The sequence below is a fragment of the Ostrea edulis genome, chromosome 6, assembly GCF_947568905.1.
Source record: "Ostrea edulis chromosome 6, xbOstEdul1.1, whole genome shotgun sequence".
Taxonomy (NCBI): Eukaryota; Metazoa; Mollusca; class Bivalvia; order Ostreida; family Ostreidae; genus Ostrea; species Ostrea edulis.
The window spans coordinates 26,508,416-26,522,863 of NC_079169.1; the positions used below are offsets into that span (position 1 = coordinate 26,508,416).

A 14,448-nucleotide genomic window follows, 5' to 3' on the forward strand; every position below is an offset into this window, starting at 1 on the left:
TGTAATATTTGATGTTGATTTTTAATGTCATATTCCTGATTCTTCCAATCCTCTAAAGATGGGGTTACACTATTTCATGATTAACAGACATATAACACAGAAACAACTAAATTAGTCGAGTCCAACAGCCGGGAGGACCCCACCAAAAATCACAAACAAATCAACAATTAACCTCTGTACATAGACTGGTAAGGCATGCCTTCCAACGGGGTCGAGGTAACACGGGAGCTGGAGGTGAAACACATACAAATCGTGTCAAAATGTATAGAATAGAATATTTCTAAAAACATCATACAATAGCACTTCTTTTGCTTTCTTTTCAGTTCTTAAAATTGAATGCATTTTTTTTCAAACAGCGGTATTGATTCTCAGATACAGAGATATTTCAAGAGCTGTTAAAAAAAAATAAAATAAAATGGGAAACATTCTCAATTTCCTTCTTTATAAAAAAATCTGATGAAAAGGAATTTTTTTAAAAATCCTCAAAGTCATGAAATTTCTCTGTACTAATTCTTTTATCATGTCAATAATATCACATAGATTAAAAATGAAAAGAAGTCAAAAGGTCTTAGTGATATAAAAATATTTTCATATCAAATATATGAATCTATCAATCTTTTGTGTGAAATCTCATCTTTAAAAAACCCATAAAATGGAGGTACCTTTAGATAGCCCATCATTACCTGAAAAAACTCTTTTTTTTCTGAGGGAAGCAATTTACTCGCAGTCTCTCTGCCTATCAAAGCCAAACCTTATCACAAAACGGGAGTGATCATGTTGACAAATCTATTAGTATTGCTTTGCAAAAATAAATTATTGTATTCCTTTCTTTGTAAACATATAGATTATATCCCAGTAGCTTTCTGCACTGTGGACCATCTTAGCAACAAATACAATTGGCTTTTATCTTTTCTACATTGTAAAGGGTGTTAAGAAAATTGCTTTTGAGATTAAGATGCCCCCCCCCCCCCCCCCCCCCCCAAAAAAAAACCCTGAAGTTTTAATCAACTGAGTGACTTATATTTCAGTCTGAGAGAATCCCGAGGTTAGCAATAATTTCTACGATCTTAATAATTACACAACAGTCTGTGTCAATAATAATCATGCTGTTGTAAAGTGGACACCACTTCTTTGTCTTCCCTTATCTGTACCAGAAGAGTGAACTCCTTGAACATTAATACTGTATCAATTTCAGTACAAGAATATTGTACAAATTTATTTCTAGACCTGACCATTATATTTACTTTATGAATATTATATCTATTTTCTAAACAAAGATTGGTGGGGGAAAAAAAAAAAAGAGAGCAAGTTTTCTTAACACCCTTTTACATTCACTGCCATTCATGATTTCCTCTAAATACATTGGAAGCCAATTACTATGTTTCAAGTGTAGAATATACTTGTATCTCATGTACTTAGTTTCCTAAAGTGGAATAAGAAGACAAATTAATAGCATAAGAAAATGCATGCAAACTTTTCCAATTCTTCAGTGTTTCAGACTAAGTTAGGCTTATAAGCTATGGGGATGATGATGTCACCTATCTTTCTTGGAAATGAACTGGAATAATTAAGAAGTATCTATCACCGGGTGTCACGTCACCTTGTAGCTAGCATTGTCTTCTCAGTTTTGAATTATCCACGTAAAAGGATTTGATTTGATTGATTAGCATCACCAAAGTCTAGAGATTGAAGGGCGAACCCTAATGCATAAAGGTCACCTCAACTTATCGAGTGTGCATAAAGAGGGATGTCGAGGAAAGGCCATCGTTCTTCTTACTATAAATCAAGTACAAGTCATGATATGAGGAAATGCCAACTATGAAATCTTGTGCATGCGCAACAACTTTATAAAACAATGTTAACTTAAAAAAGGTCACCCTTATATTCATCGCAATGGACTCTTAAAAATATTGAGCAAATCATATCAACCCGTTTCAAAAAAATTCATCTGACTTCTCTCTATTTTCTACTGCAAACATTTTGATTTAAAAATTCACACAACTATTAGAAAAATAACTGTCCTTTTCAAACAGATTCAACATCATTCTTTCCAAAATTTCAGTTCACAAAATTATTCCATTCTTACATGGAACGAGATTTATTTCCTGTATAAAAGTTCACTTGATTTCTCCCCCAAAAAGTATTAAAAATGGACAGTGACCACATTGCACTTAAGATTTGCGATACCAGTTGTTTGGTTCAGAATAAAAATTTGACTTCTTTCAATGAACACAAAACTATAAAAAGACGAAAAAGGCCTTGGGTTTAACATCACTGGTGTCTAGTTTAAATAGTCGGATGGGTTTCCCTGTGGAAACCTGAGGGGGTGAAAATGATACATTTAATTTTCATACAACCAAAATTTCTCCAATTAAATGTGAAAATATGCCTTGTAATAAAAATATTTTACACATCTGACACTAACTTCTACATATGAAACGATACAACATCAAAATAAGAGTGAAATCCCATAGTAATATTTCCGATGAATAACATCAGGCGATGCAACTTCAATACATAATGAACATGTACATATTTACAAAAAATGAATATAGTTATATGCATTTACACCACCAGGTTAAAAGATCAAGGTCAAATACACTGGCCCTAGTCCAAAAAGGAAAATAAAGGGTGACAACTCTTGCCCTTACTTCCAGCATTTCTTCTGACCTCTGCCATCACATCACCAAGTCTATCTAATCTCCTGTACACTAAATATATGTACACATTGTACTTACAATTATCAACAAAGTACATCACGCAGTGTTCACAACATGTCCATTTCACGTCAACAAATATATATTTCTATATCTTGTGTTGGCTATCACTGCGACAAGTCAAAACAATATTCTGTAACTGTAGATACTGTCAACATTATGCATGTAGAATTTACACGGATACAAGTTTATAACTGTGAATAAAACAACATTAAAATCTGTGTCTCTTTAACAAAATGTCCGCCAGTCCCACGTACAACAATATGGGACTATAATTTTATGTTACCCGTCAAATAAAACCCAATCCACCTTCGTGGATAAAAATAGATCCGCTTCCTCTACGAGGCTGACAGTTTTTCTGATGAAAAACAATCTTGTGGTATGAAGTCATTAAAGATTCTACAAAAATATACAGGCCAAAGGTCAAAGTTCACCAGCCATTTCCTCACAGACAAATGTACATAGATTAAATCTATTAAAACATTTCTGTATGAAGGTCTTTTAAAAATCTCTGATCTTGGACTGCAGTCAATATACAATGTAGTTTATGGAAGAAATTCGCTAGTTAATTTCTGGATGTTTAATATGGCAGGCACTTTGTGCAACAAGTGTTTCTCCAGAAATAAATTGCGCCTCTTCATAATTCACCACACAAAAAAAAAAAAAAATTCTGCCAATCCGGGTGTAGCGGTCCAACAAATAAAATTGAGATCATAGTGTTCTCATCACAGGCTTGTTGCCATGACAATCCTCCGTAAGAGATCCAGGCATTTAACACTGGCCATTTTTAACGTGCCTGACAGGCACCCAAGGTTTGTAATCCCTGAAATTAGTTCTACACATTTGGTGAGTCTCCTACAGGGTGGGCCCTATGTCATTCAGATAACAGCTGTTGTAGAAGACTGCTCTTGCTATGGTCTGCTGGCTTGATATCCTCGATATTTCCCTGCAAACAAACAGACACATTTACTTGTGGTACATACAGCCAATCATTTGTAACATACATGAGAAAATTTATACATGTGGTTACAAAAATTAGAACAACCCTTTCTCATTAGGGCCACACCATATGGCAGGTGCCCTTTAATAATCACTCTGTGTATGGCATGTGATATTTAAGTTGGCTTGGGATGATTTTCATAAACTTTATACAATGTACATATTACCTGGATTTGAAATTAGGAAGAGGAAGGCCCCTTTCAATTACAAGAAAAATTAACTTTGTTGTTATGGAGTTATGTGACGTTTGACTTTTTTTTATTTCAATAAAATAACAACTCTTTCTATGGCATGCAATAACTAAGAAAGATTTTATAGAATTGAAAGGCAATGCTTCAATTAGGAAGAGTCTAAAGTTTGCATTCAGTCAGTATACTCTGATTATAAAAGAATTTGATTGGACAATTACATCAAACAAAGCTGAACTTACCCGAGGTTCCTTGGCAACCACTTGCACCTGTTCGGGTTTGAGTCGAGCTAGATCTTCGGGGAGAGCCAGATGAGCACTGTTGCCAGCCGCTTGAGGATTCATGAGTTGTGAGCGGAACACAGCTGTTGCCTTTATTTCAGGATTTTCTGGCACTACTGAGATAACCAAACAGAAATCTGATAATTACTGACACGATCAATTCTGTTCTCTATGAAAGGTAGGATTCATTTGATGCTGTAAACAGAAAGCTTGAGGCCAATATAACACCTGGGCATTTAAATGGAAAACATAAATTTGTAAACAGTACTGCAACATCATGTTAATATCTATACACACATAATTATTCACTTGCTCATTACAGTAGAATCTACTTGATATAAGAAATAATGTGAGAGAGAATATATCATATATTGTGATGCTTTGTATTGCAAAACATCATGATGTACTTTCTGTATATTGTTATATTCATATATACAGGCAAGAAAGCAGTCATACCAATTTCATTTTTTTCTGACAGTTGTCTAAACTGTTCATAGATTTCTTTGGCTTCCTGTCGTTTGACGGCTAAAACATCGTCTTCCTTGAAATCATCAAAACTAAAGTCTGACTTTGCCTGTTGCTCCTGCTGCATCTCGCTAACTGAAAAAAAATTAAATAAATAAAATGGATGTTGTTACATACTCTACTTCTCCCAAAATCATTCATCAAACTCCAGAAACTATTAATAATTATTAACGTAAATGGAAATCAGAAACTTTAAACAGAAATATGTCTAAAACAAGTATACACATAGTATTCACATGGAAACAAAGGAAATCAAACAACCGCAAAAAAAAATACTTCTTATACAATATACACATAGCGTTCACATGGAAACAGCAACCACAAAGGAAATCAGAGAACCACAAAAAGAAATATTTCCAATACAATATACACATAGTATACACACGTAAACAGCAACCACAAAGGAAATCAGAGAACCACAAACAGAAAAATGTCTTATACAAGTAGAGACATAGTAACAGCAGCCACAAAGGAAATCACGGTAGAGAACACCACATACTTGATTTCATCTCACTGACATGTAACAAACAACAAGATCGCTTGTGAAACACTATGCTACCTACATGGTCACGTCAAATTGTGACAAAGGACGATCTACAATAAGGACTCTTTTTGACCATCAAAACTGACATTTGTACTATTGTTTTAAAATCATGTGAAATTTGAGTAAGAATTCCGTAGCAGCTCACTTGTTGGACTCAAGTTGACTGAAATAACATTGGCCAAGAATTATGAAATCATAAACATGACATCTTGCCTCCGTTTTCAGTATTTTGACATAAAATGGCTATTTTCAAGCAGTTTTTCTTCTAAAAATAGAATTGGGCACAGGTTTAGACAAAATTTACACGTGAACAAAAGAGTTGTCTTTCCAATATACCTTTCTGATAAAGGTTAAAGTTCCACACAAAATATGTACATACAAGCACTGAAAAGGCCACAGCACTGTTGATTATTATATATATATACACAAGACACAGAAACAAAGATATATATAAAGACATACAGAAAGTCAGAAGAAATAAGATATCCTGGGGTCATGTAAACTTACTTTGCTCTATAATGTAGTTTGGGAGCTCACTGTACTCAGACGAGGTTGGTGGCTGGGGGGTGGTAGGAGGGGCCTGGGAGGAGGGGGGTGGGGGTAGGGAATGTGACATCCCCTGTTGTTGTTGTTGCTGCTGTTGCTGTTGTTGTTGCTGAAGCTGCTTTTCTGATCGTGCATTACATATATTCCTTAGCTCCTCCTTCACATACTGTGACGTAGATTTCTGCTGAATGGGCATGGGTTTACTGAGAAATAAAACATTGCTTGTCACGTCAAGTCATGGGTTCACTGCATCAGAATACACATAGCTCGCTACATCACATCATAGTATAATGCGACATAAAGCACAGTCTATCATAGTATACCGTGAAATAAAGCATTGTTATGTCACATCATAGTATACTGGGAATGTTTGTTACCTGTCCAGCATGTCGAAATCTTGAAACACCGAGTTCTGCTGACTCATCATACCAGGGTGACTGGTTGTCATTGACGACGGTGGCAGGACTGAGCTGGCAATTGACGAGGCATGATTAAATGGTGGGCTAACTTGGCTGACCTGAGGGTTCTGGCGAGGGGATATAGAGGAGTGAGGGGACATCAACAGAGGATCAGGGCTGTTACCGAACGGACTAGCAGGTCCCCTCGGTGAAGCATGACCTGCAAGAGAAAACAGCCATTGCTACTTTAAAAACTATCGCCTCAATCAGAATGCTATCTTATGGACATCTGCTAAACTTTTTAAAAAAGTTTTTGTAAGTACAATAAATACAATCAATTAAACAAATTTACAGTATGGAAAGTAATTCATTCCCATTTCTTAGAGTGTGGAAATTTTATATAGAGTTATATAGGGAGGAATATCATATTTCAACTTTTGAGCATCATCAAAAATTTATAAGTCCCTTAATTTTTATGAATTTGATATTTGTACTTATCACAACCAAACCAAAATATATATATCAACCCATGCACCCATTTTGTTTGTTTGTATCAAGTGTCCTAAAGTACCACAGAAATACGAACTAATGATCGGTGAAAGAATAATGGAAGTCAATATCCAAATCTTAATCAATCATATACCAAATTTCCCGCAACAGCAGCATTCATGCCGCAAACTATGCCCATGCAATATAATCAGTATTGCAGTGATAAAAAGATAGGATTACCTCCAAATAAACCAACCTTCTTTCAACACTTTCTCTTATTCAGACTACATCAATAAAATGTTAGGTCCAAGATGCGTTAGTTATAATATATCAAATGAAAAAAAGATTTTAGGGGCGAGATCAAAAGTTGGATAAAAAAATCTATTATAAATTCAAATAGTTAAGGGGAGGGGGATAAGATCTGTAAGTTTCTGTCATCCGACATCGATTACACTTTAGTGGAAAAAGAAAAAAAGACAAGCAACTGTTAAAAACACATAATAATATTACATTTTAATGAATATTTCACAGTTTTAATGTACACATTTGTGAATAAACAGAAGAGAAGGTGAAAACTATGTGAATTTAGTTTTTTGTCAGACACTGAAGTTTTGATTTCGCTCCTTACTCCGATGAAGCATCACTTTCCAAAATTTTCCAAAATAAACTTGGCATTAACACCATGGGGAACAGTTGAATATCTGTATCGAGTTTGTTTATCCTAGCCTTATTAGTATGATTTCTTCTGTTTTGTGCCAACAAAATGACCCCAAATCAGTTTTCATGTATTTAGTAACCCTGTCCCAGGAATTTCAAACCCCAACAAAATATATCATTTATATGTTTCAATGTGCAGAAACCATATCCTAATATAAAATCATCCTTACGAAACAGTAATATGTCAACAAACCATGAAAACTGGCCCTCACAAATTTAAATGACTCTATAGTAGGGAATAAAAGGTTGGGTCTAAATTTGGAATTCAAGTTACATAGAGGACTGGATTTACCTGGGGGCGAGAAATTAGGAACACAAGGGACTGGATTTACCTGGGGGCAAGAAATCAGTAACACAAGGGACTGGATTTACCTGGGGGCAAACTCATCTGTCGCATTATCCTGTTCTGGGCCATCATCGACTGCTGCTGCTGTTGTTGGAGTAAGCCCATCTGTCCGGTGTTACCCATTTGGTCAGGGAACTGGAAGTGACCACTCTGGTTATTACTGGTCATCGTCCCTCCAGAAAATGACCGGTGACGATTCATCAACAGAGGATTTGACTGCAATAAGAATGTTCATCCATCACTTCTGATCCATCCAGATTTGGGTTTTTGTGAACAGCATTAAATATCAACTGGTTTTGATACGCTAAACTGGTTTTCAAATTGGTATTCAATAAAACTGGCTTTGGTGTATTCTATATTAACTGGTTTTTGTTATTCAACTGGTTTTATTATTTTATTTAATATTTACTGGTTCTGATATCCAATATTGACTGGTTTCATCTTAAATATGAACTGGTTTTGTTATTCTAAATGTGCTGTTGTGATGATTTGGTTTGACTTTGTATTGTTGCACCTGCTGTTGATTTGTTGCACACTGTCCTACCTTAGGTACATTGCTGGTGATTGGGCTCTGCATGGCCTGTTGCTGTGGCTGCTGCTGTTGCTGCCTCATGTTCCACTGGTTCTGGGGTTGCTGATTAAAGTGTGGTGACATTTGAGAGTTTGGGGTGGAGGGTCCGGGTCGGATCAGCTGACTGAGATTAGGGTGTTGCTGATGCTGAAGGCCACTAAACCTGGGCGACATGGGACCGGGGATCTGGTTCCTCTGTAATAATAACATAAGGCATTTTCACACAGAAGAATGAGAAGGATGCTAAAATAACATTAATAAAAAATACTGACAACCAAGTCAAACTAGTCATTTTTTTCACAAACATCAAAACAGATGGGTGTGTAAAACATAATGAACCTGAACATGACTAGGTTCAGTTATGGCAAATACGACCTTGACTTTAGGCTTTGAGACCTTGGCCTTTCAATTCACTAAGTACCATAAATCACATTCATATGTGATAACATTATTTGCATGGCTTATGTGTAGCGTCATGTATGTAACAATTTACCTGATCGAACAAAATGTCTAGTGCATTTTTATCAAAACACATGCATATGACTATATTAAGAAACATGGGTATGCTTTTTCAGCAAACTTGACACTCAAACTTTTCTTATTCGCTAAATGTTTCATCTGATATTGCTTTCTAGCCCATCATTCAAAAATTTAAAATTGAACTTTAAGTCCACACAAAATCCATATCTTACAAAATTAAAAACAACCCAACAAAAAAAACCCCAAACACCTCCCCTTTTCTACAGCTAATTTCAGTGTTTTGGTTTTTGTGAATGATCAGGAATAGAATTGCGACTCAAACCAATGCTTAAAAATAATCCCTGTGTGCAGACCTGTATTTGCATTATCCTATGTCTGTTGCCTTGCGACTTGCAAGGTCTAGTCTTTTATGATAGGTTACAATACCTGAAGGGTGACGTTGGGGGCCGATCCACTGTTTAACAGATCATTCAAGCTCTCAGTGTAAGGCTGCATGGAACTATTTTCCATGTTCTGTAAAAATAAAGTGTCAGTTTCTCACTGTGGTCAAAAACAACTGTAGCAGCATATCACAAATGTAAAGCAATTCAAAATTTAAAAATTTGTTTCTTTTAAAACAGACAACTGATAAGTAGTTGTAGTACATTGTGCGAGATGATTTTCACATACAGTAAACATACTTTTATCCACAGGGTCATAATTCCGCTAAATCTATTTCTGTTCATTCCGCATTTAGAAAATCTTTTACAATTTACGTTTCACAGCGATGAAATAATATGCCAGAGTTTTAAAATATTACCCAACATTGGAAACTTTGAAATCTGCTTATCTTAGAAAAAAATTTTCACCTTGGAAATTAACATGAAGATCTGTTTTTTTTTCAATTTTATGTTTGCAGACAGAGCATGTATGCAACATAATTTCATATATTGATTTATATTGTATCTAAATAATACTGCTGTATGTATATGTGAACTAGTTCTGAAACTAATAATTGTGTTATCTTGTATAAATAAAGGACATTGTCATCACCATTGTATATCTTAGATACACTTAAAAGTACACTGGGACAGATTTCTGAGGGAAAATTTACGATTGCGTACATAGCGCAAAATAATCCCACTCTGAATAAATTACGTCTACAGCATCTTATTGCTTCCCAGTACAAATGGACCGCAGGACAGAACTCTTATATCGACAGAGACACCTACTGGAGGAAACCTCTGGTTGAACTGCTGCTGGCTGAGTTGCCGCTGCATTAATTGCCTTCGTCTCTCTTGATGTTCAGCAGCCTGGCGTTCTCGGAGCTGTTTCAGTTTCTGCTGTTGGAGAAGAGACTGCCTGACCTGACTGGCCATTGAGGGGAATCCCATGGGCCTCTGCTGCTGTGGAGTTCCCCCCTGTAAGGCACTGTTTAGGGGTCCTCCTACAACACATAAAATTAAATTAAAACTAGCAATTAATTCATACTTTGATCATAATGAAAATATCAGTGGTCTGATCTCATTAATTATACTCAATCTGGAAATATCAAATTAAAATTAATGTAGCCTAGCCTGTTGTACATGACCACTTAGGGAACTGTTGCAAATAAGTTGCATGTAACAGGGAGTGGTTCAATACAGATATTTAAAAAAATAAACAAGAGGTGTCTGTAACCCCTGCCAGAAACATGTTCAAGTATCTGTAACTGCACATCATGCAAGGTAATTTCACAAAACATCAAAGGATATTAGAAAGTTCAATATTCACAGTATTACAGAGATGAAATATAAACAGTACTCTGTAAATCTGACAACATAACAAGTCCTACATTTTCATGTACATGATTGTGCCACCATTATGAAGTCATATGATCAAATCAATATTATGGCTACAGATCCTGATCACACTGACACGTGGATTATAAAGCGTAAACTGACCCAAACCAGGTTATACTCCTATAACTTGCCCCAGGATTAAAGTCATTCCTTAAATAGTAATAATAATTACAAAGAAGTGAAATTATATCCTTCATTACAAATAACTAGGACCTAGATATTCTGCACAATCACCTCAGGCATCATTGGGAATTGAGAGGTGTGAACCCACACAGCCTGTGATAATTAGCAGTTCACACAAACACAATCTGGGAGGTTAACTAGTTTTGTTCTGATTAAGTCTAAATGATGTTTATTGTATCCACATTGCAAGGAACACTTTCCTGGGGGACTAAAAATAGCACGAATTGATGAAAATTAGTTACCTGTCACACAAGGCAGGGAGTTACTTAGAAAAGCCACGTCATAATATAAAACAATGTTTGGAGGGATTAAATATGGTCATGTGACAGAGAATCCCAGATAAATCCAGTCCAGACTGGATCCTAAAAAACCCTCCACTTACCTTGTGGATTGGAGTGGCGAGGACCTTGAGGGAGGAATTTAGGAGCCCCCTGGGGGAAGCGTGACCCCGTCTGAGTAGGGAGAGGGGACTGCTGCTTTGCCATATGCTGGTACTGCATGTCCATTCCACCGCTCCCCATAGGACTGGACAGGGGATGCTGCTGGTTGTTGACCATCCCAAAGCTGTTTTGTTGTGGAATGGCAGCCTGGGAGGACAGGTTAGGGCCCATGTTGTTCATCTGCCCCATTGATGACACTGCTGGAAAAGGATCTTCACTCATCAGTGCGTTCTGAATCCTCCTAATGGCCGCCCTATCATCTGACTGGTGAGGTTCCTGCTCCAGTCCAGGAATGGACCCAATGTTAAAGTTGGGATCTTGAATCACCTGTTCAAGCTGCGTCAACAGCTGAAGGTCTTCGGATGACGGTACAGGGTTTAAATCGGCCCCTCCACCCTGGGGTATACAGCTCATGTCTGGTCCCAGATTGGGCATGCTGTTGCTTGTCTGTAGTATGTGTTCTTGTTCCAGGTCAGCTGCTTGCTTCAGAATCTCTGCCAGCAATGGGTCAGGGGTCCCTGAAGGTTCAACATCCATCCCCGAGGTGGAATTAGTCATAGGTTCACTATTCACAGTGTTGGACCCCATCCCCAGTATTTTCTGAAGTTCATCATACTCACCAGACATCGAAGAAACATTAGAGTTTGAAGTTGATATACTAATTCCATTGAATACACTAGTGCTTGCAGATGTGTTTATGTTAGATGCACAACTGAAGTTTCCTATACTTGTTTTCATAGAGGTATCCATATTTCCATACTGATTAGAATTCTGAAACCCTTGTATACCATCCTTGAGGTTTTCCTTTTCTTTCTCGGTAGACAATCGTTTCGAATCTATGGGTCTCATACTTAACGGTTTATCGTGCACACTGAGGCGATGCTGGGGTGTTTCACATGGGTCACTGTTCACCAGCAATCTCCCCGTGTTCACCACCGCTTCATTTGGGGTCCGTTTTGACAATAATTGTGCAAGCAACACATTCTTGTTCCTGAAGTTATTTGCCATCTTCACTTGTTGTTGGCTGGGCATGCCCAGTTCCATGTCCGTGCTATCGACACTTCCGTCTGCTCCGGATGCTTTCCGCTTCCTGTTGGGTTTCTGGAGAGGATCAGCATCTCCTTTCTCCCACAGACATTCCAGTATAGAGCTTAGTGCCTTGTCTCCAATCATATCCGTTTTCTTGCCACCTTCACTGTTAGCTGAGGTGACAGCAGATGTTGATGCTGGACGGTGCTCCTGGGGGTGAGGAGGAAATCCTGGTGGTAGTACAGAGGTAGATGGCGTTGTCGACTGAGGTTCCTGGGGCCCAGATTGATGTCGTTGGCGGGAGAAGAGATCGTTTTCATGACTAGTACTCTCCTGCAAAATAGATATGTTGCCTAAATCAAATTTCTATTCAGGTTGTAATTCCCTATTAATATATGTTCGGTTTAATCTACTCTGTGACATCTTCAATATTGGCTGACATCTTCAATATTGGCTGTCATCTAACTTACTGAAAGAAGGCCAACCACATGAAGAGGTGGATCTAGCAATTTATACTTACAGCAGTAGCTATGACTGGGGAGGATCCACTTTCTTCCTCATTTAAAAGGATCTGCAGCAGGTCACCAGAAGTCTGCTTGGCACGATCTCGTACTTTTCCTTCTCTTTTCTTTTCCCCATCATCACTGAGTAATTTCTTTAAAACAGAAAAATCATAAAATTATCTCAAAAGTATACACCACACAAAAATCACCTAAAACATATATACTACACATTTTGCCTCTTTGAACAATTGTATTGTGTGCTATTTGATTTTGATCTAGTTAGCCCTTCTCTATGATACTAATAATTTGTTGTCTTCAGAAAACAGTGAAAAATAAGTAAATAGAAAGATTTGACTTTATATATAACTGTCAAATTGTACTTCAGATATTCAATTTGACAAAAAAAATTGGTTTAAACCGGGACTTTAATTTTGTTATTAGCTTGAACAGTGTGTGTGACTAGCTTTAACAGTGTGTGTGATTAGCTTTAATAGTGTGTGTGATTAGTTTTAACAGTCTGTGATTAGCTTTAACAGTGTGTGTGATTAGCTTTAACAGTGTGTGTGACTAGCTTTAACAGTGTGTGTGACTAGCTTTAACAGTGTGTGTGATTAGCTTTAACAGTCTGTGATTAGCTTTAACAGTGTGTGTGATTAGCTTTAACAGTGTGTGTGATTAGCTTTAACAGTCTGTGACTAGCTTTAACAGTGTGTGACTAGCTTTAACAGTGTGTGACTAGCTTTAACAGTGTGTGTGATTAGCTTTAACAGTCTGTGTGATTAGCTTTAACAGTGTGTGATTAGCTTTAACAGTGTGTGTGACTAGCTTTAATAGTGTGTGTGACTAGCTTTAACAGTGTGTGTGATTAGCTTTAACAGTGTGTATGACTAGCTTTAACAGTGTGTATGACTAGCTTTAACAGTGTGTGTGACTAGCTTTAACAGTGTGTGTGATTAGCTTTAACAGTGTGTGTGATTAGCTTTAACAGTGTGTATGACTAGCTTTAACAGTGTGTAATTAGCTTTAACAGTGTGTGTGATTAGCTTTAATAGTGTGTGTGACTAGCTTTAACAGTGTGTGACACTAGCTTTAACAGTCTGTGTGATTAGCTTTAACAGTGTGTGATTAGCTTTAACAGTGTGTGTGACTAGCTTTAATAGTGTGTGTGACTAGCTTTAACAGTGTGTGTGACTAGCTTTAACAGTGTGTGACTAGCTTTAACAGTGTGTGATTAGCTTTAACAGTGTGTGATTAGCTTTAACAGTGTGTGTGATTAGCTTTAACAGTGTGTGATTAGCTTTAACAGTGTGTGATTAGCTTTAACAGTGTGTGTGACTAGCTTTAACAGTGTGTGTGATTAGCTTTAACAGTGTGTGTGATTAGCTTTAACAGTGTGTGATTAGCTTTAACAGTGTGTGTGATTAGCTTTAACAGTGTGTGTGATTAGCTTTAACAGTGTGTGACTAGCTTTAACAGTGTGTGATTAGCTTTAACAGTGTGTGATTAGCTTTAACAGTGTGTGTGATTAGCTTTAACAGTGTGTGATTAGCTTTAACAGTGTGTGATTAGCTTTAACAGTGTGTGATTAGCTTTAACAGTGTGTGTGATTAGCTTTAACAGTGTGTGTGATTAGCTTTAACAGTGTGTGTGATTAGCTTAACAGTGTGTATGA

At 37.0% G+C, this 14,448-nt stretch overlaps 1 protein-coding gene across 7 annotated transcripts in view; it reads right to left on the reverse strand.

Annotated features, from left to right (window-relative positions):
- The window catches only part of LOC125647971 (uncharacterized), a 103,527-nt gene continuing 89,079 nt past the window's right edge, over positions 1 to 14,448 (reverse strand). For all 7 annotated transcript variants that reach the window (XM_048874849.2, XM_048874847.2, XM_056142191.1 and 4 more), the window contains 11 exons: positions 12,794 to 12,928; positions 11,187 to 12,606; positions 10,013 to 10,227; positions 9,228 to 9,314; positions 8,295 to 8,516; positions 7,777 to 7,966; positions 6,178 to 6,418; positions 5,762 to 6,003; positions 4,642 to 4,785; positions 4,147 to 4,301; positions 1 to 3,663 (listed from right to left, as the gene is read on the reverse strand). In XM_048874849.2, the coding sequence (XP_048730806.2) occupies positions 3,592 to 3,663; positions 4,147 to 4,301; positions 4,642 to 4,785; positions 5,762 to 6,003; positions 6,178 to 6,418; positions 7,777 to 7,966; positions 8,295 to 8,516; positions 9,228 to 9,314; positions 10,013 to 10,227; positions 11,187 to 12,606; positions 12,794 to 12,928 (3,123 nt within the window). In that variant the 3' untranslated portion in view covers positions 1 to 3,591. The remainder of the gene's footprint in view (positions 3,664 to 4,146; positions 4,302 to 4,641; positions 4,786 to 5,761; positions 6,004 to 6,177; positions 6,419 to 7,776; positions 7,967 to 8,294; positions 8,517 to 9,227; positions 9,315 to 10,012; positions 10,228 to 11,186; positions 12,607 to 12,793; positions 12,929 to 14,448) is intronic.